Source organism: Odontesthes bonariensis, chromosome 12 (assembly GCF_027942865.1).
Source record: "Odontesthes bonariensis isolate fOdoBon6 chromosome 12, fOdoBon6.hap1, whole genome shotgun sequence".
NCBI lineage: Eukaryota > Metazoa > Chordata > Actinopteri > Atheriniformes > Atherinopsidae > Odontesthes > Odontesthes bonariensis.
Window position 1 is genome coordinate 33293510 of NC_134517.1, and position 27054 is coordinate 33320563.

The window sequence follows — 27054 nt, forward strand, 5'->3', positions numbered from 1 at the left end:
AAATCGTGGTCTGCGACCACAGTTCACCGTGCCATTCACAAATGCAGGTCAAAGCTCCATCATGTAAAGAAGAAGCCACATGAAATGAGTCCTTGGGACTAAAAAGGAGAGGGACCATTCAGCTTATTATCAGCACTCAGTTCAAAAGTCTACATTTCTAATAGAATAGGGTTGCATAGGTGTCAAGCAAACTGACAACTTGCACATCAGGAAAGGCACCATTAATGCTAAAAGGTATATAGTGGTTTTAGAGCAACGCATGCGCCCATCCAGCCCTCATGTTTTTAAGGAAGGCCTTGTATATTTCAGAAAATACTAAACTGCATTTATCAAAAATCAGCTTCACAGGAGACTCTTAGACGGCTCGAATGCCATATCCGACAAGAATGGAACAACATTCCTCTCCCAAAGGTTCAGCAACTGGTGTTCTCAGGTCCCAGATGTTTACAGGCTGTTATCAAAAAAAATAATAATAATAAAAAAAAGAGGGGATGCTACACAGTGGTAAACATGGCCCTGCCCAAAACCTTTTTTGATGTTGCTGCCATCAAATTCAAGATGAGATCACGTTTTTCCTCAAAAAGAAAAACAACTCACTTTCAAGATGGAACATTTCTTAACGTTCTATTGCAAATAGAATATTGGTATCGACTTATATTTGACAAAGGATACCAACTTTTTGTAATTGAAGTTATTTTGTAAAAAAGAACAAACTAACAAACCTCTATTCCTCTCCATTACAAATATCCAAATAAGCCAACTTCCTTTTTTATTGCTCACAAAACAGTGACAATATAATCAAGTCAGAATTCTAAACATTTTGGCCAAGTGGCCAGCTAGCACTGCTGCGGAGAATTTAAAGTGGTGGGACCAATTGTTTAGAAGGACAGTCCCCTCACGTTTCCGGTGGTGGGATGCAGCTGTGTGGGGAATGCTGTGGGAGCTGATGAGAGGCAGGATGTAAGAAGAAGGGGAATGAGTACAGTAAGATTGTGACAGAACAGACTCCGAAGGCCCAAGAAGAGCATGCAGAGCAGTAGAGGGACACAGTATACTGTGTGTCCCCTTCAATAAGGATGAGAAGTGGCACTGTACATGCAAACACAGGATATTAAATATGTGCACAAACATGCTTAAATACAAGGAAGCAGCTGCCATTTTCCACAGTGGTTTTCTCCAGGGAGCTGCTGTGAAACCACAGCTGAAATGTTTGGTAAATGCAAATGCACGTGGAATTTTCCATGTTTAATCAATACAAACCTCCCCATTCACATTTTAGTTTACTATCAGGATGAGGTTCAGTTCAAAGTTCACCTGGTTTTGCAACAGGTGGGTAAAAGATTGGTACGAAGGGTTTTCACAATCAGGAATAGTGACTTTCATACACTTAAATGTTTGCTCCGTTAAGGAGATAAAGGAGGAAAAAATAAATATGCCCTCCTCTGCCCTTTGATTCATATTAACTGTGCATGACCCAACAAAAGGAAAGTCAAAGCAACTGGAACTTGGTGCTGTGTGTGATCATGGCATGTTCCTGCCCCCCCCTTTTTTTTGTCTTTCCCCCTTTCTTAAAAGATTTATAGTATTTCTATGGGGAAACTAAAACTTATCAAAATATCAACTGAGATTAAGAAGAATATAGGTTTGTAGTACTCACTCGGACCGTCCTGAAGTTGGCTGCATCATCCAGCCCACTGACTGCAGCCGAGTCCAGACTCAGGTAGTTGTACTTGCTGAAATCTCGGTCCAGCTTGAGTTTCTCTGTGACACACAAACAATGCGGTTGCTATTTAATCCACTTTAGTTACACACCTGCACACCCATGACTGGGAAATGCTGCCATATCCAATTACCATCTAAAGAAATATACTTGTTGGTTTAGATTTAGTAGGGAACAAAAACCTTCAGAATATACTGCCCACACTGTATGCACAAATCTGAATTACTGCTGTGCACATTGTTCTTGAAGCTCAAATAGCAGACTCTAAGCCCCCCTTTATGAAGTAACAAAAAAATCTATTCCTCTTGTGGGTGCACGAGTCAGATTTCATCAGTGACTGCATTAACTACAGCTAAACCCAACCCCTCTGATGTGTGGGCTCTAGGGGTCGATGACCATTATATTGTTCATCTGTGTTCAGGACATAAAACAATGCCTTCTGTCCACAGAAAAGTAAATAGATCGGGACAGGTTTCATTGCCAAGCTTTGTTCTGTATAATGTTTGTCAGGCAGGAAGATTGAGTCATTAATGTGTAAGCCATGTGTTCCTGCAGCTGTAGCTGGGCTGGAGGATGCTTTTACATAAGATTTTAACACAAGCGACAGACCAAAGGTGAGTCCAGATTAAACAAAATGTACAGCCATATCAAAACAATACTAGTCAGAGGATAGTCTTTAAATTGATCCATTGCCTCCTGTAAACAGAGATTAGTATAATCTGATGCTTAAAATTATCCCTGGCAAGTAGTGCCAAATATATCCCAATCACACTTTGTGGTCTGAGCTCTTGAGGGTAATTTTCAGCTTTCATATGAATGTTTCTTGATTTCCACAACTTACTGAGCGTGTCATCAGAGGCTCCAGACAAGAGCTGATAAAAGATGTGGAAGTTCCTCTCTCCTCTTGGCTGTTTCACCACACGTGACTTCTCCAGCAGATCTAAAATAAAACAAAAGGAAACAATGACACATGAACACAAAATTCTTCACAGGCAGAGTTGCTCTGGAGTCTCTCAGGGGTCTCTGAGTAGGAAACATGAGGCTGACCCCACCTGCAGTATCAAGTCTATATTTAAATCAGAACTCAAAGGAGTTCCTAGTCTAATGATACATTTATGTTGCCAAAAAGAGCCAATGCTGGTAATCATCTGAGTTTAAATGCCACAGGAAGTGTTCAGGGAACAACAATGTCAATCATCAGCCCTTTTTACTGGGCTGCTGACCAAGTGCAACAGTATCTGATTAAAAAGGGACCTCATCTGCTCAGCGCATAAGGCAGAAAATGATTTAATTAAAGACCAACTGCAGATCTGAAAGACTTCTTGAAGTCCTCCTCACTGCGAGTCTGGCTAAATATGAGAAATCATATTTTAGGATGTAAATGACTCTACATGGAGTGCTTTGGAGAATGCCCACATGACCCACCATTGTAACCATGATCAAACTTCAAGCCACAGACACAAAATGTTCCTCAACTTCCTTCTTAATATTTAGACTAAACTGACTCACCAGTTGGTGGGCGCTGAGAGGACAGAAGTACCATTTTGAAGTGTACCCACAGATTCACTGTGGCTCCAGCCAATGTGATTCTGTGACACCCACTGGCCATGAATCACGTAAGTGGCACTTAGGAGCTAGCACATCAATAATACAACATCTATGACAGAGGAGATGGCTGCAGCGATGTGAAACTGTGATCAAAGATTGAGGGAGTAAGATAAAAGAGCATAGAAATGCCACTTCTTAAATTTCAGGCCATCTTTCTTTTCCTCAACAATCTGCAGAGAGCTTTTGACACCACTCGGGCAGAAAACACAAGAGAGAGGGAGAGCCCCGGATTGAGCTAAGTCCAGCCATACGATGTAGTCATCTTGCATTTGCTTTTAAATTGCACAGTTTCCCACCTGAACAATGTTTTGTTTTCTCATTCATATATATATATATATATATATATACATACACATACACACACATACACATAATCTGTGAATATCATATGATATTGTCTACCAAACATGTTATACCATAACTATTAAAGCTATGAGGTAGTCCCTTGTCAAAAATTGTAAACTTCTGTCAGGTGTGCGAAGGCTTTAGACATGGAAAGAATAATGAGCTTTGAAGCAAAGGAAAATCAGTCCAGGTCTACCCTGCAACAGCATCCACATCCATCTGTCTAGCCAGCCAGCTCACCAGCCAACTTTGACTGAGCAAGTCACAAGTCTGAGGTCTGAGGCTCTTCTTCACAGGCAGTCCCTTGTGTTGGACTGACTCAGGCGTGCAGACAGAGGTTCATTTGTATCGCAGCCATCAGCTTTCGTCATTGTTCACAATATTTTGTCTGTGCCGGCTTCTCCGCCAGAGGTCACAGACACTGAGGCCAGCTCAAACCAAAACAGAAGGGAGGGAAAGAAAGAAAGAAAAAAAAAGAAAAAAAAGGTGTCGGGAGAAAGTCTATAATGGGAATTCTGCTATTTGTTCAGTCTGATTTCAATCATGCAAGAAAGCTTTCATGAAATGGGCAAAAACAACCATTCTGTTCCCACTCCAAAGCCTTTTGAGGTACATATGCGTTTTATTAAACATAGCCTGATGAGGTATCTTCCACCATGTATTTATAAAGGATACTAAATATATCCATTAAGAAAAAGGCATTTTGACCAGTAGTGTTCAGTTTTAGAAGAGTTAACTCTGACTGCTTATCATGTATGTGTGTGAGCATAATTAAGGATTATTCTTAAAACCTGTGGACACTTTATAATAGAATTAACTGTGTATCTGGACAAAGGGTCTACAAAGCAGTGCGAGTTGAAAGCGATAACTAGATAATCTCAAAATGGAGCAAAGATTAACAGAATGCGCGAGAATTTTCTCCCAACATTTATAACATTTCTCATCTCCCGATTTTGACGGCGTTTTTGTTCAAATGTTACTCACAGTTGCTGATCACTCCTCCCAGTGGATCTCCTTTGAAGTCAAACTCAATGTCCATGTACTTTCCCTGAGGGTCAGAGTGCAAAAGTTAGATGTGAACTTGTCTTTTATTCTTACATCGACTTTAAAAAGAGGCTTAAAAACAAACAGTTCATAAGTTCAGCTCACAGAGAGGATTTTCTGCACAAACCCTATCAAGTTACAACTACAGCACCAAAGTTCTTTTTGCAGGACTAACTCTAATGGTTTTAGTCTTCTTTGTTTGGGGAAAAAAAAAAGAAAAAAAAAGGAAGTTTTGTGTGATTTTTTTTTTCTTCCTTTCTCCTCTGATGTATTAATAGCAAACGGATTCCTCAGATCAGGCAAAGCACCACTGGTGAGCGGCGGAATCTGGCCAAACTCAATAAGCCCTTTGCACTCAGCAGAATGAAGTGATGCTTCTATCCATGGTTTTCTGATAAAAAAAAAAATGGAGCAGCTCTGATGAAGTGTTATTTGACGAGTAGGCCTAAGGTTTGTGCCTTGAGGATGATGCCAAGGTCACCTAAATAAAACCAGATCAACAGTTATAATCCATTATAATGCTCTCTGTTACAACTGCGTGTTCAAGTGCTGGCACATGTTTGTATCCATCGATGTAGGTAGATGACTGAATATTGTGTAGCAGGTAAAACTGGGACAGGATAGGTTCATAGGGGACTACCTGCATGCTGGTGCTTGCTGGAATAATCAGTTTCAATTATAATTCAGGCAGAAGAGGGGGAAAAAAAGAAAACAAAGAAAAGAAAACAAACTGAACTTCAGTTTTGTGGCATCAGGCAGGTGGGACCTAAAATAGACAAAAATGTCTTTGAAAATATTGAGGCTAGGGGTTAGCAAAATTAATATGAACATAAGTATGTTGTGTTATCTGATGTGAGCTTGTCAGTTGCTGCTGGGCCAGGCCTTCCTGAAAATACCGAGGAGGGGAGGGTGAGAATTCCCTCCTGGGAAAACAAAAAGCAAAAAACACACCCATCTCCTTTCATAATGCCACTGCCTGGAAATAACTTGTCTGGATTTGAGACCCAAGTAGACACTGAACCATTTTTAAGATGCTATCTCGGTGATAGATATGAGCATTGCATTCTCAGTCCACCCAAGATTGGGACATTTTGAGGGATGAGAACATTATAGAAATATATGCATGAATGAAAATTAGAAAAATGTGATTTTTTTTTGTGGTTTTATTCGCATCAGCATTTAAGGCGATATTGTGCAACGGTTGAACAGCAGAGTCTGTAAAAAGGCCTCTTACTGCACACTTTACTGACTGCAAAGACCTTTCACTCAGACCATGCAAAATGTTTAACATATCAAGCGCATAAGCAGTGCAGTAACTGAAGTTTTGTGTGGGCTCGTATAATGTGCAGATTCAATAAATGTCTTCTAATTACATGGTAGAAGAAAGGTACATGAACACACAAAGGTAGACGGACACAGATGGTCACAGGCCTTTATAAATACCGGTTTGTGCTTTCAGTCCCCAATGCCCACTCAAAACAGGCATCTCTTCTAAAGTGTTTGTATCTATACACAAAACATTGTGAACACACTCGTTTACATGTATATGAACACCTGGTGACCACTGCTTTAACCATCAATCTGTAGCAAATGCTGCCTTCACTTATCAGCAACAGCTGTATTTGTGCCATGGTGCGATTTAAAAAGTGATGACACATCGTCATGAGCACTGATCCTGCTAAAGCAACAGCAGGAGCTAGGGAAATGCATGGTCATACATCCCATAAAGAATTATTTATCGAGAGCCAGAGTATTGCATGAAGTATACCACAATAAAGAAGTGGAAAATAAAATGATATTTTAAAGAAATATGGGAAAATCTGCGAGATAGTGCCCACTTTTGGATGCGTGCAACAGTCAGCACATTAAGCTTGCAAGAGAAGCAATGGCCTCATCAAAATAACAAAAGCTCAAGTTCTAGATACTTACAAATCTCGAAGAGTTGTCGTTTCGTACCGTCTTGGCATTTCCAAACGCTTAAAAAAAAAAAAAAAAAAAAAAAAAAAAAAAAAAAAAAAAAAGGGATGTGAAAATATTAATACAAAGATATCAGTGAATAAAGATCAGTAAAGATAAGGTTTGTGATAATCAGGCTAGTAAAAAGTTACAGTCAACCCATAAGAGCCTGTTTGCAAATACTCCAAACCGTAGTAATGACCCCTGACATTGTGCCTCAATCCAGCCGGCTGTCAATCATAAAAAGCCTGAATGTCAAAGCCATTTGTGCTGATGAAGCCCCATAATTCTGCATGGATTAAGCAAAGCACCAGGGCTTTTCAGGCTTAGGAAGGACTGAACCTGGATGGCACGGCACATTCAAGCCAAAGTGCTTCAATATGTGCCCCCGCTTATAAATAAACAAAACAAAATGGGAAACACAGCTTTGCTTTTCTGGAGCACGTTAAATGCATTGTAATTCATGCCTCAGCAATCTTTTTAGAAGAGGATTCTCTGCAAAATTTCTCAATTGCATGATTTTGAAATTGCTTTCAACATAGTAATGCTAATAATATGACACATATCATGACGCTGTCGGCATAATTGCCTATAACAGCTGATTAATAAGTGTATGGAGATGTGAATGTGCAGGTTGCTCTTCCGATACAATGGCAACTGCAGGGGGGGGGAGCAGATAAGAGGAGATGATGTAGATCAAGAGCTAAAGAGACAGAGCAAGAAGTGAAGAAATAGAGGGTGACAAAAAATTACATTAATAAAGAAAGTGAAGCAGAGTGACAGAGCAATGATGACAGATTCATTGTTCTATATGAGATTGGTCCCACCAATTCGCTGCCTCTTATTCTTTACTTTTTTTAAGTTTTGGGGCAATTAGATCAGCAGGGGCTAAACTCTTGCAGATGTGCAGGGTTTTCCACAGCAAGTCAGTCGTACAGCTTCATCATTCATGGGCATTTCCTGTCCGCTACCCCCAATTAAAAAAACAGCCATTTCTGTGCCGGCACTGACTTGCGGGGATGACTACGAGAGAGTGTGTAGTGTACGGAGCAGTCAAAGCAATAAAGAGTGTGCTAAACATTATTGTTACTTCTGCTACAGTGACAGTATTGTATTGTGTGACTTGCGCATATTTGATAGCCAACAGTGATGAGGATTTGCAGAGATGACGTCTAATTTTCGCTGTGTTGTGTGTTTGGAGGTAAACTCTAAATATCAAAAATCATCATGAAATTCTGTTGAACAGCTAACTTAAGAAAACGAGCCGACAAGTCAGCCGAGATATAAACATTAAGTACTGTGTGAAAGTCTTGAGCCACCTCTCACTTCTGTATAGAATGCCAGGAAAAAGGGAAACAGGTGAAGCTTTTATCAGAAGAGAACTACCGTTTACAAGGCAGAAGCTGAGTTTGTAAAGTTCTAATGAGCCTGAAAGTCAAGAAATATAATCTTGAAAAACTAATTTCTCTAAAAAGAGTTCAAGAACTGGACTAAAAGGAGAGAAAAAGCAGTCAACTTCTAATGAAAAACTTTCAAAGACCTTTTGAAAACCTCAAGAACTATTTGGGGCCACTTTCAAAGGTTTCAAAGAAGCCTGGCTCCTGGGAAGCAAATTCTAAAAGAAATAAGGAACGGCTCAAGACTTTTGCACAAGTCTGTTGATTTTCCTCATAACTTTAAATGCTTTTAGCAGCTGTACTTTAATTCAGAGCAGCCCATTTACACAGATTTCTGTCGAAATGTGATGTTCAGACGATCCGGCTCTGGAACTGAGATGTGGCTCGAGTGTTTTCACTCACCCTCCAGCACGGGATTGGACTGAAGCAGCTGTTCCTTGACCTTATTCACCTCCTGGCCCTTCCCACACACCGCTGCCACATAAGACATCACCAGCTTACTGGCCTCTGGAACACACACACACACACACACACACACATTATAAGTATTAGATGACAGAGGAACAAGTGAAACACACCCACCCATTGCACCATTCCCCAGAAAAATTCCCATTATGTCAACCCCCTTGACACCCATCAGGGAAAAAAAAAAGGGGGCCCAGTTTTAGAAGCCCACTTTGTGAAGTTCGATGTTGACCAGTATTTCATCATCATATCATCATCCAAACCACTGATTTCATTGGGAAGAAAGAAAAGCACAGGAAAAACTATCTGGATCTAGACATGAACAGCCAGTGTTCGAGCCAACTTCAATCGTAATTGCTTCTAAGAGCAACTTGTAAGTGGAGCGAACAGAGTCCAAAAGCAAGCCGTACTGTTTGGAACCATTTACATGCCTCATGGGATGACTGCTGGCATCAGGATCATCTCTGGTGATTGGTGAAATGACAGTGACCCAGAACTGATGGTGTGCCATATGTGCCAGAAGTGGATAGAAAATGAGCCCAGCAGCAGTTTTTGGTACAAGCTGCTGATGAGTTTGGGATACAAGCAGCTCTGGACATGCTTATACATTTTGTTAGGCTAGAGTAAGGAGGAAGGGAAAAAAAAAAAAAAAAAAAAAAAAAAAAAAAAAAAAAGCTATGAAGCTGATGATTCGCAGTGTAAGGAGTTTAATCTGCAAATTTTTTCTTCATCTCTCAGTGCAGCAAAATAAACTTCTTTAGTCAAGTCTCGTGGACAGCAAAGCTGTGTTATGGCTTCTGAACTGGACAAGGCATCTAAAATAATATTATTCTGGTCACAGCTACTCACTTTTATAGAATCCACAATGAAACAGAACATGAGAAAACCCCCATTCAAACTTGAATGTCAATGACCCATATCTGTGGGGTAGGTTTTGATGGCCATGTTCCACTTAAAAAGCTCGAGGATACATGAGACCAAATCCAAATTCATCTCTTGGACTGGACCACAGCAACGGCTTCTTTGAGTTGGGGTTTTAATATACATGAGAGGCTGAGAGTCCAAAGGAAGGCTTGTGCATCACGCAAAATATTCTCTGCAAAACTCAGCTGTGCCCGCTTGATTTATTTTGGCCGTTTTTTGCTGTTGCATCACAGCGCTTCAGAAATTCAAATGATTTTATGCAGTGTGAAAAGTAGCTTTTGTTTAAAACAAATTTGTGGCTTTCTGGCTTTTGCTGTTTGCTTCCAAAGCGCTGTAGGGGAAGCCATGTTGTAAAATCTGAGCTGCGGCCAGAGATCAAAAGTTCAAACTGTTAACAGCTTCACAACACAAAGACGTTTTTGGTATGCAGTATACAAATGCATCCTTGTTCTCATTCATGTGATGATATGAATACTTTGGCACTTTCAATAAAGGGCTCATTAATTATCCTTTATAATCTCATTAAAAAAAATAAATACTGCAATTAAAATTCTCAGTTAAGACATTATAGAGCTTCACGCTGTGATGCAGTTATTGTTGATGCATTTACTTTGTCCATCCAGCCAAGCTTTTGTTAAGACCACATGATGAATTTTAATTGCAACCAAATGAACATAAATTCTGAGTCCTTCTCACACTCGAGACAAACATATGCAAATCTGGCATGGTGGATTAGATTTTGCCGACTCTGAAGTCAAAATCTCCACCAACACAGCGCTGCTGTAATTGCTTCTGGAGAGGATAAAATACTTTAGAAAAAGTCAAATTTCAGTCAAAAGCCAAAGACAAAAAGCTGCAAACAATATGGAATAACTATTCCGGGAGGATGGTCATTTGTTTTGTAGAAAAGAAAAGAAAAGAGATAAAAAAAAAATAAAAACAAAAGTCAGACATGACACAAAACATCTCATTTGAATGTTGAATTTTCTGGCTTTGTAAGATAAACAATAAAATAGTTGTTAACAAATGAGTTGTGAATATTTTGATTTTCATTTCTAAAAAAATAAATAAAAATAAAAACACACACCTGCACCAGTCTAAAAATGCAAATGAACAAGCTGTTGTTTGTGACTGATTGGCAGGAATCATGGCTCCATACATGAGAACCGTCAGTGGAAACAATGGAAAGGATAATAAAACTCCCTCAAGAAGCCAAATTAACTAAGATTGTGTCAAAACATGTTTCTTCCGAGTCAGCTGCATCTAAAATTTGGAGTACAAACAAAACGGAAAGGTTGTAAAAGGGAAACGTACAGGGAGCCCAAGGAGGAAGCCCAAGCATCAGGGCAATTCAAAGCAATATGCTAGAGAATAAGAAATGCACAACAAAAGAAATCAAACACAAATGGGTAGAAATAATAGACAATGTTTGTGACCAAAATGTAAGAAACTGGCTGAAGGAAATGGGCGGATACAGTAAAGCCAAACAAAAATCCTCCCCAACATCTAAAACAGAAGAAAGCGAGGTGGCAGAGGAGGTGAGGTTACACTTACTACTACAACTTTTTGAAGGTATGTTGTACAGAGCCAGAATGTTCAACACACTTTTTGTGTCATTAGTCTTTTTCCCTCTCCACAAAAATCAACAGCTAAATTAACCTCCTCCAAGAGTGAAAGAGTGGAGTTTTACCACCAGGTGTTGTGGTGCAGGAGCGTTTGGCGTGAGACCAATGGGGGCAATTCCTTTTTTTTTATTTCTTACAATATGAAGGTTTGTGTTTGCACTGTGCAGGAAGATATCTTATGAGTAGATTAGAAGTGCATTCCCACTGTGTGTGTGCGCTGCCAACTCAATATTGCCATCACCTGTGAAGTAGCACCAGACATAGATCAGGAAATACCATTCCCTTTAGGCATCTCTTAGGTATGTGCTTCAAAACATGGCCAGACGACAACAAAAACCCCACAAAAATAAACAAGCCGGGGATGCGAACATAGCTTCCACCAGCAGAGATGCATTTCTGGTTGGATACCAGCAGGGGAAGTTTAAGTTTTCCAACTGCCAAGTATGGGTTCTGTCCATTTGATTTTAATGTACAGAAGTGGGAGTGAACCATGCAACCATCTGTACAGTATGCTGCTGCTCTACTTTGATATGTCTGCCTCTATCATTTCACAAGCACACCCGTTACAGGTCAGAGTTGTTATCATGTTTCATGTGCAAACATGATGATCTCAAACAGAACTAGCCTCAAGCTTGTTATGCTCCACCTGATCTGAATCTGTAATGTGACTTTATACATAACAACCCTTATCCTTCAGCGTTCTTCCGGAATAGGTTTTGTCTACACTTTGAACAAAGCATTGCAAAAAAGAACAAGGTATATATTTTATCCTCCAGGGATTCATAGACAATAGCTACAAAGCTTTTGAAAAACAGCTGTTCTCAGCATAAATATGGGAAAAAAGAAAAAAGGAAAAAAAAAAAGAAACAGCCTCTGCTCAGGCTGTGCCCAAATCAGATTCATGTCAAATCAGATCCTCGGGCAAGTCATTTCCAAGTTACTGAATCCAATTTGTGTGTTTAGACACACAGGTTGCTGCTGTGATGATGTAGGAATCAACAGCTATACAGCTACACTTAAGACATAGCTTTCCATTGGTAGCTTCCTTCTACTTTTGCTTGTGTAAAAGCCCTCCCTAAAGTGTCTGTAACCCAATTTATTTTGCCTTCTGTCCTCAGACTTTTGATCTTTATGTTCTCATCATAGCCTTTTTCTGGTAGCAGAATTGACTTCACTCTTCACTGCAATCACTGTTGTGACACACAAATTGGTTCAGCAGTCCAATTTGAGCATAAAGACTGAGACGATGAGGAAATAAGATAAGAGTCGCATTTCACTAGACCCCCCCCCTTCCCAGTCTGTCCATTATTTCCAAAAATCTATCTGGATGTTTAGAAATTCTGACAAAAAAAGCCAAAGTGTCAAAGCGCCGAAAGAAAAGGAACCCTCACCGGTTTTCCCAGCTCCACTTTCTCCTGTGATAAGGATGCACTGGTCCTTGTCTTGGTCCCTCAGAGAGCGGTAGGCCTCATCTGCCAAAGCATAGCTGGAACACAAAATGGCAAAAAGCATTAAAGCAAGCTTTCATGCTTCAATTGTCAAAATAAACACATTTTCAAGAATATTTTGGGGGAAATGTATGTTAACAGTGTAAAATAGGTTCAGAGGAAGAGTACACTTTTGCACCAGGCCAAATGGCGTCTCCTCTAATGAAAAACATGCAGCTTCATTGGAAATTGTGTTGAATCTGCAAGACGTTCAAAAGACTGGAGCGACTTGCAGCTTTATTTAGCAACATTGGCTGGTTCATATTTGGGATTTGGCTTCATTACCTGACCATTTCCTGCTGCCTTTCTGAAATGTAACTACTCAACTGAATCTCCTAGTCAAACAAGACCCATGAAAGCTTTAGCATGTGGCCCAGATTCACAATACGCACATTTGTCCCAGTATAAATAAATATCAAAATAACAGGAAAACCAAGTACATACTTTGGGGTTTCTTTTTACTTTAATGGTACCCTTGTAGATTTCTGAAAAATTTAGTTAATCAGTGACAAAGTAAATAACCCTAGGTGGAATGATTGAATGATTAAAGGAGAGAGCATCTTATAAAACCTATTGCCCATTGTCATACATTCCAGAGCACTTGCACAATGGGAAAATGGGACTCATTATTGCAGTATCACTCCCACTCAATACCAGAACAATATTTCATTTGTTCTCTTTATGCAGAAACCCTTATGATGATTTGAGAACAGGGTGTGGATGATGAGAGGCCTACCTCACAATGACGACTTTTTATATTGTGTGGCATGTTGGTCTGTAATTTTAATCATGATAGGTCTATAAATAAGAAGCACAAAGCAGAGAAGAAACAAACAAATAAAAAATGCTTTTGTAGCCTCCCTTTGGCAAGCTGTCGTGTATGCAGCAGCCAGAACTATGTTCTCTCCCCTTTATCAGGACTCAAAATGAAATATCAATTTGGTAGACTTTGTATCTCGTAAGTTTTTAAATCAGCACTCAAATTTTGTGAAATGTTCTTAGCCTGAAAGGGGAAAAAACAAACAAAAAAACATGGTCATTTAATGCCAGATGTGAAGCAGATTAGATAGATTCCCATCATTATGTACCATCACTGAGTACAAGAAGTGCTTTGGTTTTCCACAACCAGAGAGATGCTGCAGAGTCCTGTCAATACAGTTCTAACCAGTAACCAGAATTCATGAACAGTACTGAAAACTAGGTGTATACACGCGGTTTCAAGTGGGGAATCTATAAAATGCCCGATGGTAAAAAGCTGCACCCCTATGTGTAACCACCAGAAGTTCTTAGATCAGATAGCCATCAAAAATACATATTTTTGTCCAATTAGTATTCAAGTGTCACTTTAATCCCTGACATTTTTTCAAATATGGTCATTTCAGGCTAGGAAAAGAGCAAGAGCTAAACTCGGACTGTAAAGTCTACGATAAAGCTATTTTTGCTTGATGATACATGCAATGCACCTTTGATGAGTCAAGATGCAGTAGACTTGAAGAAATGCATCTTCCAAGACCTCCCTGGTGAGCTCTGCCAGCTAAAGAGAGTCTCTTTAAGTTAATCTGGACAATAAATGCATGGAGGGTGGTAAACTAGGCTATAGGATTTAACAGAAACAGACAGAAAATGTAGAAACAACCCATGGTGAAAGGATTTCTCCACCCTGTTGAAGTGCTTCTTGGCAAGACAGTGAATCTCAAGCAGTTCCACAGCTGCAAAAATTACAAGCGTTAACACCGTATGACTATTCTGGTAATTTCAAAACCATCAAAAGGCTGCTTTTTAAGTATCAGGCCGAGACGAGCATCTTACATTTAATATTGAATACAGGGCAAATATAGCTTTCGGTAATTTTGGTGGAATGCTTCAAAATGGTCTCTCCCTGGTGTCTAATTTGGTCTTATTGCTTGCCTGGAGGGTAGGAGCACTTAAAATCTCCCAGGTCTCCGTAATATCATTAATTAAGTATTTATATGCTCAAAGTGTACTAGACATGAGTGCAGGAAGGAATGTTTGACATTCACAGATGCCGACAGGGATTTTTCATGCCGATCTGCCTATCAGTGCTGGGTGTGACTTGGGATACAGTATTTGATCCATGGAGGCGCAGATAGCATTTACTTGTGAAAGGCAAAACTGTTGTCAGGTTCCACTACAGTGGAAAAATGCAGCCTGGCACCAACCAGCAGGCTCTATAACTAGTTGGAAAGTGTTCACAGGGATTTCTAAGGGAAGTGTTCGGTCTGCATTAGAATCTGCGTAAAGGGTTGTGCAGAATCACTGTGCAACTTCTTCATGATCAACTCAGACTTCCTTAAACACACTAAGATGTGGAAAAAGAAACTCATGTAGAAATCTTATTTAGGGTACACCAATAAATATATTAGTCAAGTCAGTGCTGCTGAAGCCAGAAATGGAAGCGTATAATCACATACTGAACTAACACTGACCCCCGATTTGTAAAGTAGCTGATTGCTACTAGGAGGCCATGACAAAGAGGGGCCAGAGATGAACCGCCAGATGAATGCATTCCAGACCGCAATGCGAAGTTTAAGCTGAGGCTGGCTAATGGAGCTTAGGGTTCTGCATCAGTCACCGTTTTGGATCAGGGTCCATTCAGCCGCCACCAAGTCTACTACCTCATCAGCCCCTGGGGTGAGCCTGCAACCAATCCCTGATGTAAAGGGGTGCACCAATGCAGAACTTCTCCCTCTTTCAGGCTGGTGCAGTGCATTTATGTACTTATGAAGTATTTTTTTTTTTTTTTTTTTTTAAAAAGGTAGCTTATGAGGTTTTTTTTTTTTTTTTTTTTTAAAACCACTGAAGTTAAAATGTACCATTTTTGCCATTGTGTCCCTGTTAGTTTATTCTCTATAGCATAATATAATACCTACCAACTCCAAAAAAAAACAAACAAAACAAAAAAAAAAAACAATTACACAAACTAGACTCAAACCAAGCACACAATTAACTCAACCTCTCTCTGCCCTGTCAGGCAGAAACTTGACTTAGAAAAACATTTTTACTCAATGTGTTGCTTTCCAAAGTTCTGGAAAACGTTAGGTAAATCACAAAACCTTCACAGTCAAATCTTTCACATCAGAGATTAATGACTGGCCGTGTTTACAGTTTCAAATGCCTTTGTACATTTTAAAAATGTCTCGAAAGCAGGTTTTTAAATATATGGCACTGCATGTAAGCTTGACATGCATAAACTGCGTCATACAAATTCAAATTACAACGCATACGCTGAATATAAAATCAAATGTTTACAGCGAACTGATGACCTTGGCCCGCTTCCTTCCAGAGAGAAAAATGTGAATATCTGGTGCTTTTTTTGGTCTCTTTTTTTCTGTTTATGCGAGGATAAACCTCTCGTTGCATCCCCACCCCCACAATCTCTGATCACAGCCGAGCCCCTGCCCTCTCCTGTACGCAAAGCCACCAATTTTGTATTGATGAGACTTGCCACAGGACATTACGTCACCGCTAAAAAGGGCAGCACAGCACAGCGCAGCAGATGTCTGCTTTGTGAAAACACTCCGGTTGCCTGACCTGATCCTGACAATGAGCGGGCCATCATGCAATTATGTCGTCCCCAAAGGAGGCCTATGGGCCAGTCAGAGTTGGTCAGGGAGGGGGGTACTACATGAGGGGCCAGGGCTGTCAAATAGGAGTGGGAGGTTCCTTGCTTGGGACACACACACACTAAGCAGCACTCATGATTATGAATAGAGGTCAACAGAAACAAGCCTTGGCGAGATTACACAAGGCAAGATATTTTTTTTGGTTGTAAATCTTGAAATGATACAAAGTAGTAGAACCAAACTATCACTGACTCTTCATCGTTAAACTAACCAGTATTTTATCTTAAATGGGCACACAAGCAAGAAATACAGTTTTCATAATTGTAAACAATGTACAGCCCTGTTTTATGCACACATAGGGCCCCTGAAAAAGAAAATTGGGACAGTGACTGACAAAAGGAAATGTTGGTGCTTCATCACATAGAATTCCTTTTATAAAGTTAGAGGAAGCAGAGAGTTTTGTGCCCAAAGATCTGTGATCAGAATGTATAGCTGGGTGTGTGGGGGTTAGGTTGGGATAAGGCCTTGGACTGCAAGTGCTGCCTGGCACCTCCCCTTCACATCTGCCTGCAGGCTGTAATTTGGTCTTGCACGTGGCAGCGGTGAGCACAAAGCCACACTGGCATGAGGTAAGCAGTAGAAAATAGTCCCGTCAGTTCTTTTTACTCACCAACTCCTGGTAAATGGGGCACAGGAGAAGATGATGGGTCTGCATTTTGTGACCTGAATTTTAAAAAGGGTGGAGTACCTTGAGGGCAGATTCAGCACACTTTAAAGCAATAATTTGTAGATGCTAATAAAGCTGTAATGTATGGGCTGGATACAAGCCCGCCCAACTACTTGGAGATGACAGGCCTTTGGAAAACAATGATTATCTGCCTCAGGAGCACGTCTTCTTAAAGGCACGTAGCAGATTTGCTTGTGCACTTTCTCTTCAAGTGCATTAATAGAAACAGATTTTGGATGCTAAATACAAGCACGGTTCTGTTATGTGCGTGTATGCATGAGGGGCAGCACAGTGGCCTCCGATCTCAGTGTGACTTGGTTCCTCCTGAGCCCTCAGGAAATCCGCCTGGCTTTGAAGGAGCAGCCAAGGAAACAACTTTTTCCTGATGCCGATGACCAGGTGGAAGAGGGGGTGGCTTATAGAAAAAACCCACACATACGAATACAGTGGCACCAGACAGCTTAAAGACCAGCTTGCTGTGGAAGTAGCGGATGTGCGCACACACACACACAAACAAGGAGCTGGTTCTGACAGATGTTGACCATCTGTGCACTCGTTAGAACAAATCTCTGCTGTGAAGCAGGTTCTAGGGGGAAGAAGAGCAAAGACGAGAAGAAGCTAACAAATAAGACACACGATCATAATGACAGTTTTATGTTCAAAGGAGTGCACCCAGGGTGCAAGGTGCAGTAAAGAGTACCTACAAGTCTCTAAATTAAAAGTTCAGAAAGAAGTACATCTGCCAGAGATCTCTAATTAATTCAACATCCTCTCAAGGTTGTCTACGACTTCAGCTAAATTGCTCACTGATACTCCTCAAGCCATACCTCAAACTTTGAGGGGGGTCCAGAGCTTTAATTCACTTTACTACACAGCAATTTAGTGTTCCACATAAGGAGGGGAAAACACCGACCCGAGCCGTTTGTGTGATCCTTAGAAAAGCAGGAAATAAGCATGCTGAGTAAGGTAGCAAAACATCCTCAAAGCAGCAACAGACTCTCCTCTGAGCCCCTTTAAGCAAGTTCATGCCACTTCGTAAGCTTTATTCGTTGTAAAGTACAGGTTGAAAACAAAACATAAAATCCTAATCAATCCCAGATAGCCCATGTTAAAAGGGCTAAAGGATTTGACCAAATTGCCTGAGCCTTTAAGATAACAAGTAAAGGTTGTGGGTGGAACCTTAAATGCTGTCCTTAGCAAGAGAACATTTAAAAAAAGACAAACTTTAGGGGGAAAAAAAAAAAAAAATATATATATATATAAATATAAATAACACATGACCATAGACTAAATGACGGCAAAAGAAGAGCAAGACATCTTTTTATAGCTAAGAAAGCACAAGTCAAGTTAGGTTTGAGAACTTCCTTTCTTCATTCCATTGTCTCTGGTCACTTTAGGCTCACAGAGATTCAAAATGCAAAGACACACCTCAATACTACTGACACAAAAGGTTTCAGATAAACTATATAAACAAAGAAAAGCCTGTGGAACTTGAACTCTTGGGTAAGCACTACATGTTGCCGTGAAAGAGTTCTGGAAGACCGTCTTGTTTCTGGTTGGAGCAGCAGATGGGTAGATGGTTGTTACTCTGCTCAATAGCTGTCAAAGGATTAAATCTCAACAGCACATTATTCCAAGTTTTGATAGTTTTCAATGCCATTAGCGTTGAAAAGCATTTTAGGTATCTGTCATTAATGCTGATGCTCTTTAAATCATAACTTATTTTGATCTTGTGCCACTACTAGAGCAAAAGTCAGGTGAATAAATTTAGCAGTATAGATCACAGTGATGACAACTATATTTTATCGGGGATCCATCAAATATTTGCTGAAGTTTTTCCAATCAGGACTGAAGTGGCGGAATCATGGATAATTTTTGATCCGACAGACACTGCCACCTCTATAGCCATGGCTAAAAATGTTACCATTTTCCTGCCCCATACAGGGATCACAACACACCATGTTTACACACTTGTGCACAAAGGCTGCACAGAAATGAGCTGTCCAGCTGACTTTGAAGTCGAATCAAATGATTGTGTTTCAAAGTAGCCCAAGGATGTTCATGTGACCATCTCAACCAAGGGGGCAGCGCTTTGCCAGACACTGGTGGATCACACCACCTTCTTAGGACTGCAGTGGTAACAAAAACAAGGCAGTGGCCTGGTAATTACAACCCTTTTCCTCCTTCCCATTTTCCCTATATTTCTAGACTGAATACTCAAAATGAATGTTTTCTTTCGAAAATGTCCAGTTTTAAACCCCATGCACACAGCTAGCTCATCAATAGACCCAAGCTTAGCAATTTGTGTAATATGCAAGCTTCCCAGTTCCAAAGCAAAATAAATGCTCAGTCCTCACAAATAGTCTGCGAATTTGCTTGACAACTTGACTGATTTTCTTCTGACCATCTACAAGCTGGTTCCACAAGGCTGGCTAAAGAGTGAAAGCAGTGGTAGGGCAATGTAATAGCTCTGCCATCAGTTTCTGCATTGGATGGATGCAGTTACAGAACAGTTATGTACACAATGCTGGTGGGCTGTCAGCAGTGTTCTACAAAGTTTCGCTCCCTACATTGTTGCGTATAATTAAATACACATGTGACAAACAGTTGGAAGGCAGAGATCTCTATGGTTAGATTTATGTGACTCATAACAATACTGAGACCAAATAAACTGGCAGAATCAATTCAAAAATAATAATAATAAAATGCTAATCATCAATCTTGCCTTAAATTTGTACCATTTTACTGAAATGAGAAAGAGATAAGAAACTTATCACCCGGAATGATTTCTTGCTTTATAGCTTAACAACTTAGAACAGAACAGCTTTAAATAATTCTTTAGGTATATCAAAGACAGGCATTTTAGGCTCATATTCCAAATTCTTACCCCTCTCCAAAAATGGAAAGAAGTTCAAATATAGATAGAATACAACTGTGGTCAACTGTAATATCTTTATTGCCGAAGATATAAAGTGCAGAACAACATTCTGGACAGCTTCTCCAGCCCATGCCCCTTTTTGAAATCATACTCGCATGTTATGCAAGCTGTGTACACAGATAAAAGCTCAGTCCCAATTGTTCAGACTTTGAATAGAAAAGAATTTACAATGACGGCAGACAAAAGAAAATCCATAAAATATGGTATTATGCTTGCAGAGGCAATAAATAATAAGGCGGGCAATGTTTAATGAGTGTCATGTTAAAGGCTAGATGCGTCATCTTTGAAAACAGTTGATGAATGCATAACCTCTCTCTATTAAACATTGCCAGTGTGGAAAGCATTTTTAGCTATCACTTGTTTGCATAAGATGGGAAAAACAGGAAGTGTTGAAACAATCAATAAAAGAAAAAAAAAAGAAAAAAAAGGAAAAAGAATTAATATTAAGAATGATTAAATACATATTTCTTAACAGGCATCAGAACCATATAGCAACTACAAGCTTGCAACTTACACAGAGCACACATTTTATTGCTTCCCTCCTCCCAGTCTCACAGTGTGACGTCAGTGTACCGACATGCAACGTGCAAATAGAGGCGCAAAACTTAATCCAGAGGCACTGTGGTTACTGCGTGAGGTATTGGAGAGCTCAACTAAGAGCCAAGGGAATGACATTACCAACACAGGCAGAAAAATAAGTTTGGTTTATGACTTAGTAAGAGCTCTACGAGACAGAGACGAGGCTGCATTCAGATCCCAACTGAAATCTAAAGTTAATGGCTTCTGAGCTGGGCCATTCAAACTCTGGTAAAACTTTCATGCAAATATATCTCTGGCTTTTCACATCACTCTGCCAACAAACAGGCAAACCAAATAAATCACACCACCTCTGCTGTGCAGATGAATATCTGTCAAGAAATGCCTTTCCAGAATTAACACCAACTACAGCTTGGGAACTATAAGAAACCAGGACTGCGTGTGTGTAAATGTACTGTGCCATAAAGAGCGACCAAGGGATCGAGAACTGCCTGCAGGCATGCACACATGTATCATTTGGTTACAAGTGACTCTGCTGTCCAATAAAAATCCATTTGCATTTTATTCTTAGGTTGAAGAGGTGGGTGGGAAAAAGGAACAAGCGCTGTGCCTTCACCTCTCACTAGTTTCACAGAGCTCCCCATTACGCCAACACACGGTGCGGAGGACTGAAGCTGCCCACCTGTGTCAAAATGCCACTTCAACGAAGTGCCCACTACATCTACCTACGCAAAGGTTCCGTACCGCATCGAGGCCTCCTCAAAAACAAACAGTCTTATAAACACCAAACCTGTGTATAATGGGCATAAGCTTGAAGAAAAAAAATAGAACTGCACAATGCAGAGCCACGGCATGGACAGCCCCCCCTTGCAAAGCTCAAGGCTTCAAAAGAGCAATTCGCCTACCAGAAGTGACGTCACAGTGGTTACTTCAAGCTAATAAAACAGTTTAATCTACACTGGTAATAAATAAGCACTGTAAATTTTCTAAGTGACACAGAGGCCTTTGTGTTACAGCTGGTGACACAGAAAAAGCAAACCCAAGTGTGATGACTCCAATGAAAGCTAGAAAAAATGTTCAGAAGTATCACACTTTACAGAGGTACAGATCGTAATGAGGGACAGCATCCAATGTGATGTTTGTCTGGAAAGCAATCAATACAATTAGTTTGCTCCCACGTGTGAACTCTAAACGCCACTGCTTCTGGCACAGAGGGCACAGATCTCACCCTGAAAAATGCAGCAGAAAGAGCAGTCAATGACTTCATCTAATCAGGCTTTAATGTTCTTCACCAAGAACGTGTAAATGTTTTCATTTCCTTCATGCTGCATTTATTATGACTAAGCTGTATGGGATTTCCAAAATCAGACTTGCTGTTCTAGAGATATGACAAAATTATTCATTGTTGCCTGCTAAAACATGTCCATCAGCAGTAAAATAATCTAATATTTTCAAAAGAAAACTAATCTTATTGAAGGTTGTTTTTATTTCCCCTTCCCAACAGACTAATTTTACAGACTGAAGCCTTGACGTACACCTTGCACAGGACCTCTTTGTGCGATTAGCCAGTCCTGATGTCTCTCTGCAGCATTGAGAGCAAGTATTGAGAGCATTGGGGGTCTCAATACCTCATTAAACAGTCTCAATCCGTGTCTGGCTTGGGTGGCAAGCAACATACAAAAGAGGACCGCAGGCCATCTGTGATGCAGCACATGGAGAAAGGCCACTGATTAGTTAATCTCTAAAGTGCCGCCTGTGTTTAGAAAAGAGGAAAACACCTGCCTTTTAATTATGGAGGTGCCTCATCTGGGCAGAGAACATTGTGCCAAATTGGCTGGCAGAGGGAATCACATATAGATTATTGGAGATGGGTGTGGCTGCACGGTTCTTTGGAAAAAATTAATGAGCTCAAGTAAATTTACATTCAAGCACTTCTGATCTTCCGGAGTTTAGATCATATTGCCCCGCATCCGATTTGAAATATCTGCTGACAGGCTTTTCCTGAACTGATTGATACTGCCAGCCGATAAGCCAAGATATGTCTGCAATAACTTTGATCAAAATGTAATGCTGGCAATTAGTCCAGTAATAACTTCACAGATGGGAACAGGCTGATGCACGCACGCACACACATAAAAACTCTTTCTACAGCATTGCCTAACATGAACTAGGTATACACAGTTTAAAGCAATGGGTACAATTGCAGTAATAAAAAGCAGCCATTTACTTTCAGTCTAAAGTAGTGAAAGATAAAAGTTATGGTCTAATATAAGTTTATCAATGAACATAAAACTTGGCGCCATAGCATTACTGAGTAAAGTACTGCAACCAAACTGTGACACAGTTTCTCAGTAATCTCAGTTAAATCTGCTTCTTTCTCTTTTCTTTTTTTTTTTTTTTTTAAAGTGGATGATGGCACATAAAGTGGGCAAGAAGTTCTTCAATGTAGCCCAGGATACATTCACAAGCACACACACTACTTGTGTGACAAATCTCAGTCCTTGAACCCCTAATAGGTGCTGCGGATCAACACAGAAGCGATATTTCCTCCGTGTGCAGGTCTGTATTTGAGTGAAGGGTTGAGCCATTATCAGTTAGCTGTTATTTATTTCCTCTCAAGTAGCTCTGAAGTGACAGCAGAGTGAGGATTTAAGTCAAGCCTGCAGTGTCATGACACGCATTGAGATCATGACCCAAGGGAGAAGGGAAAAAAAAAATAAAAATAAATAAATAAAAAAAAAGGGTACAAATGGCAACATTTATCTGCCAAATGCATCCAGTGTGCTCAGCAGAGATGTTCCCTAACCCATCATGCTGAACCTAGTCCCTGTAACAGTTCTGACTTAAAATGTATTCCATTACCCTTCTAGAAGGCACCACTCATTTTGTATATGAAGTTTTCTCCAACTCATTCAAATACCCGTTTAGTTTTCTACCCTTTTAATATTTACGAACTTATCTTTAAATTCAGTATAACTAATGATAATGTTCAATAAATGACAATCCCATAGTTGTCCACTATTTGAACATAGACTTGACAGACAGAATTGCTCCATTAAACTAATTAATGGGGCATCATATAGTAAGTAGAGCATCTATGAGGGCAACTCCACGGGGATGACCTTGTCTGCTTTAGATCTACACATTACATACACTGCAGCAAATGTCTGAAGCTGATGAAAAGACCCACAGTCAGAGCAAGCTAAGCCATGCAAAAAGGGCCATGGTTTATTTAGGATCATTTTATCTAGAAACATAAATAATTTGAAGACTGACTAGCCTCTGGACTCACTAGACAGTGTCAAAGTCAAGCTGCTCCCATTGGTTTAAAAATCGCTGGAAGACACAAACAAGACCAGATTTTGGAGGTATAGTGTGGCTGACTCCCAATGGCCCTAAGTATGAACTGTTTTCCCTCCCGTTTCCAGGACTCTGGTGTGACTAACAACATTTGCTTTGCGATTGTGAAACACTAGCTGCTCTGCTTCGAACATAGTCCAGTCAAATTTATTAAAATAATCTACAAATGAGTTTCTGAACGGCAGCTATTCAGCCGCCTTTAAGCTAATAGATGTTAATGCAAATAAAGTAAAACCTAAAGTTTTGTTTTCAATTTTGAGAAATTTCTGTGAGAAGCAAAGGGTTCCACACAGCACTTGCAGTAAAAAGGCTGGAAAGAAACATATCTATGTATTAAACAGTTAAAGGGCAAATCTTACATGGAGAAACAGACTATTCTCACTCGTGTGAGTTGTAGGACATTCATTTCCCCTTTGTGAGCCACAGAGATGGAACTACGTAACTGTTTGGGTTGCTCTTGCATTTGAGATTAAAAAGGCAACAGGAAAATTAAATAGAGTTGACAATAACTGGTTTAATGCCTCAATCCACATTGGGGGTTTAACATACCTTGAGAATGGTCAATGCAAAGCCGCAAAGCTTCGTCCAGATGGTCTGACCAGAGGATTAAGATCAATTTACGTAGCATTTTAAAACAATCTGCCTCCGACTGGCATTTCATTCCACTACAAGAGCCTCTCCTAACAAACGGGGCTAAATCTTCTTTACTGTAAGACTAACGGTAAGGTGATGTTAAACCTGTTTAAAGCATTAACATTTAAGTTGATTCCTTTAGCTTTGATCTACCTGAGAGGCAGAAAGTGGGTGATTTTGTGCAGAGCTAGAGTTTCTGACATTTTACAATTGCTTTGAGATCAGGTTCAGCTTTGAAAAGAGGCAGCATTTCATGAGGAAATTGCGCAAAGACATGTCAATAACTACCTGGCCCCTTCTCAGTTGGACCTCTGGCTGTGATCCACAGTAAAAAGTCGACTAGACTCCAGCAGTCTGACTCTGAAGTAAGTTAGAGACGTTGCCTGTTTTCCAAAGTTGCAGTCAGATCAGCTGATACAGCTCAGACAGAAATAAATCATTCTCATGAAGATGACACCAACCAATTTTTAGTATAAAAAAAAGACTAAACTTTTTTTTTTTCCTTTGACCAGTTTTCCAACCCCATAGTTGTTTGGCTTGACGGACAGTTCATCTAAATTTTAAGAGACGTTGACAGAGAACATTTTTATCCACTCAGTGTAGGCCGAGGAGACGGAGCCTGAACAGCATAAATGGAAGAAGACAAAAAAAAAAAAACATGAAACTCTGTCAAAGTTTAGATGACTGTAAAGGAAAGCAAAGCAGTTCACTTTTGTATGCAGGGATTATGTCTGTTCTGGGACAAGTGGGCCCTCACTCCTCCAGCCTTTGTCTCAGAGGGCTTTTGCTGCAGCCAGGAGTCACGGCAGGCTAATTGAGGAGTGCTGGGCTTTGTTTTCGTCTTGCCAGACTCACAACAATCCTGATTTAATGGTGCTCATGGACAGATGGCTTGCCACGGTGGCTAGCAGAAGCGCCACAATAACTGCCTACGAGAGATGGTATCCCTCTGAGCCACCCCCCCCTCCAACACCTTTTGGCATTAGTAACAAAGTCAAAGTGCTAATCTCAACAAAGGTTTGTAATACTCTGCATTCTCAATGGACAGAACAGTTTAATCACATTCGGACGAACAAAGCCTTTAAGAACAACAGAGATCCTCAAATTCACAGGCGGAGGCATAATCTAAATATCACACCATCAAAATCTTAAGTACTTAAGTCCTAAGCAGGGCATGACATGTATATACACTAGCTGTTATAGAGAAGATCTGGGAGGTGAACTCACATGTGGGGACTAAGTTCATAGAAGTTCCTGTTGCGATACTCCTCCACTTTGTCTGGCGTGTAGATGGGCAGGGACCTATAAGGGTTCAGCGAGATTACCACACTGCCAATGTACGTCTGAGGGGGGAGAAGGAACAAAAGAAAACAGTTAGTGTGATTGCAAACTGCATTTGCTTATTTAACATAAGAACTTCCACCCAGTTTCCCTTTTGTTTTGTCCATTTGGACTGCAAGTAAATCAAAGCTTTTCCCAGCTGAGTAATTCCTTGTGTGATGTTGAGGCACGCAATGCCTTAAGTCAAAGTGAAGGCGTGTAAAAACAGTAAAGTTGTGGGACAGGGGAGTTCACAGGTCACGGTGCCGAGGGAAAGTTTTAGTGAGTGTATGTGCAGGTTGTGTGCATGTTTTCACGGGGGCTTAATTAAGACCAACTTGAACTGTTAGCAAAAAAGACCAACAACAATCTACATTTAGATCTTAAAAGTATCCAAGAAAAAGAGCATTAAAAGCTGTGCTCCTAAAAACCCTGACAAAGCTGGCTTTGCCTGAGACTACACCAGCCTCTCTGTAACCAAAAATAAAACCATGTGTGGCACTCATTTTAGACAGGGGAATGCTATATCAATAGATTAACCGAGTGTCTGATAGAACCAGAACCACAAGACTGATTGATAGCCACCATCACATTAAATATAATGTGCTGCCTTTGTATGTCACATCCATAAGTGTTAGCCTGTAATTTGCTTTGTTCTTAAACATTTTGTATTCATATTCTGTGTTTTTCTAAACAATCTATGTTTTCCACTCTGCTCTTACTATGCAATGTATGTCCTTGAATGGTCCAAGACTTTAAGATGGCATATCTGGACTAAATAACTGGGTCAGATGAAGCTTCTACATCTTGTCAGACAGGTCCATTACATTAGATACACACCTAAAAAGAAAAACACTCACACGTTGTTTATCACATCCCAAGAACATGACATGGACAGTGGTTGGCCTGTTCACGTCACTAATAACTAGCCAATTACATTCGGTTGTGTGCAAGTCCAACTTCTGTACGGGGCTGGCCCAGCCCAAGAAGATGAATATGAACTATTTCCGGATATCGGAACTCGGGCTGACGGATTTCCTGCGAGAGCTTTGTCACTCCGAGCCCAGCGCTGCCACACTTTACCTGTGACCAATAATAAATACTTTGTTTGATTAACTGAAGATTTCTCCGGTTTGTTCCTCGGCTTCCCATGAAAAAAAATAAAAATAAATCGGGGTAACAATAACCAACGATTCTCCATCCAATCAGCAGATGAAGAGTCATCATCGTTTAGCTCATTTTGAACTTTGACTGAAGTAGTACCAAAAAATTAGTATCAGTTAAATAGTACCATTTAGAGAAGAGAAAAAAATTAATTATACTGTGTAATGGTGAAATTTTCTTTTAAAAACAAAAAGCCATTTGTTGCCACCTTGGGAACAGC

The 27054-nt window shown here is 40.2% G+C and overlaps 1 protein-coding gene across 4 annotated transcripts in view; it reads right to left on the reverse strand.

Annotated features, from left to right (window-relative positions):
• Positions 1–27054, reverse strand: part of myo1b (myosin IB) — a 56677-nt gene that overhangs the window by 18031 nt on the left and 11592 nt on the right. For all 4 annotated transcript variants that reach the window (XM_075480190.1, XM_075480189.1, XM_075480188.1 and 1 more), the window contains exons 3-9: positions 25578–25693; positions 12476–12570; positions 8473–8577; positions 6647–6693; positions 4658–4721; positions 2562–2660; positions 1658–1761 (exon numbers count right to left, since the gene is read on the reverse strand). In XM_075480190.1, the coding sequence (XP_075336305.1) occupies positions 1658–1761; positions 2562–2660; positions 4658–4721; positions 6647–6693; positions 8473–8577; positions 12476–12570; positions 25578–25693 (630 nt within the window). The remainder of the gene's footprint in view (positions 1–1657; positions 1762–2561; positions 2661–4657; positions 4722–6646; positions 6694–8472; positions 8578–12475; positions 12571–25577; positions 25694–27054) is intronic.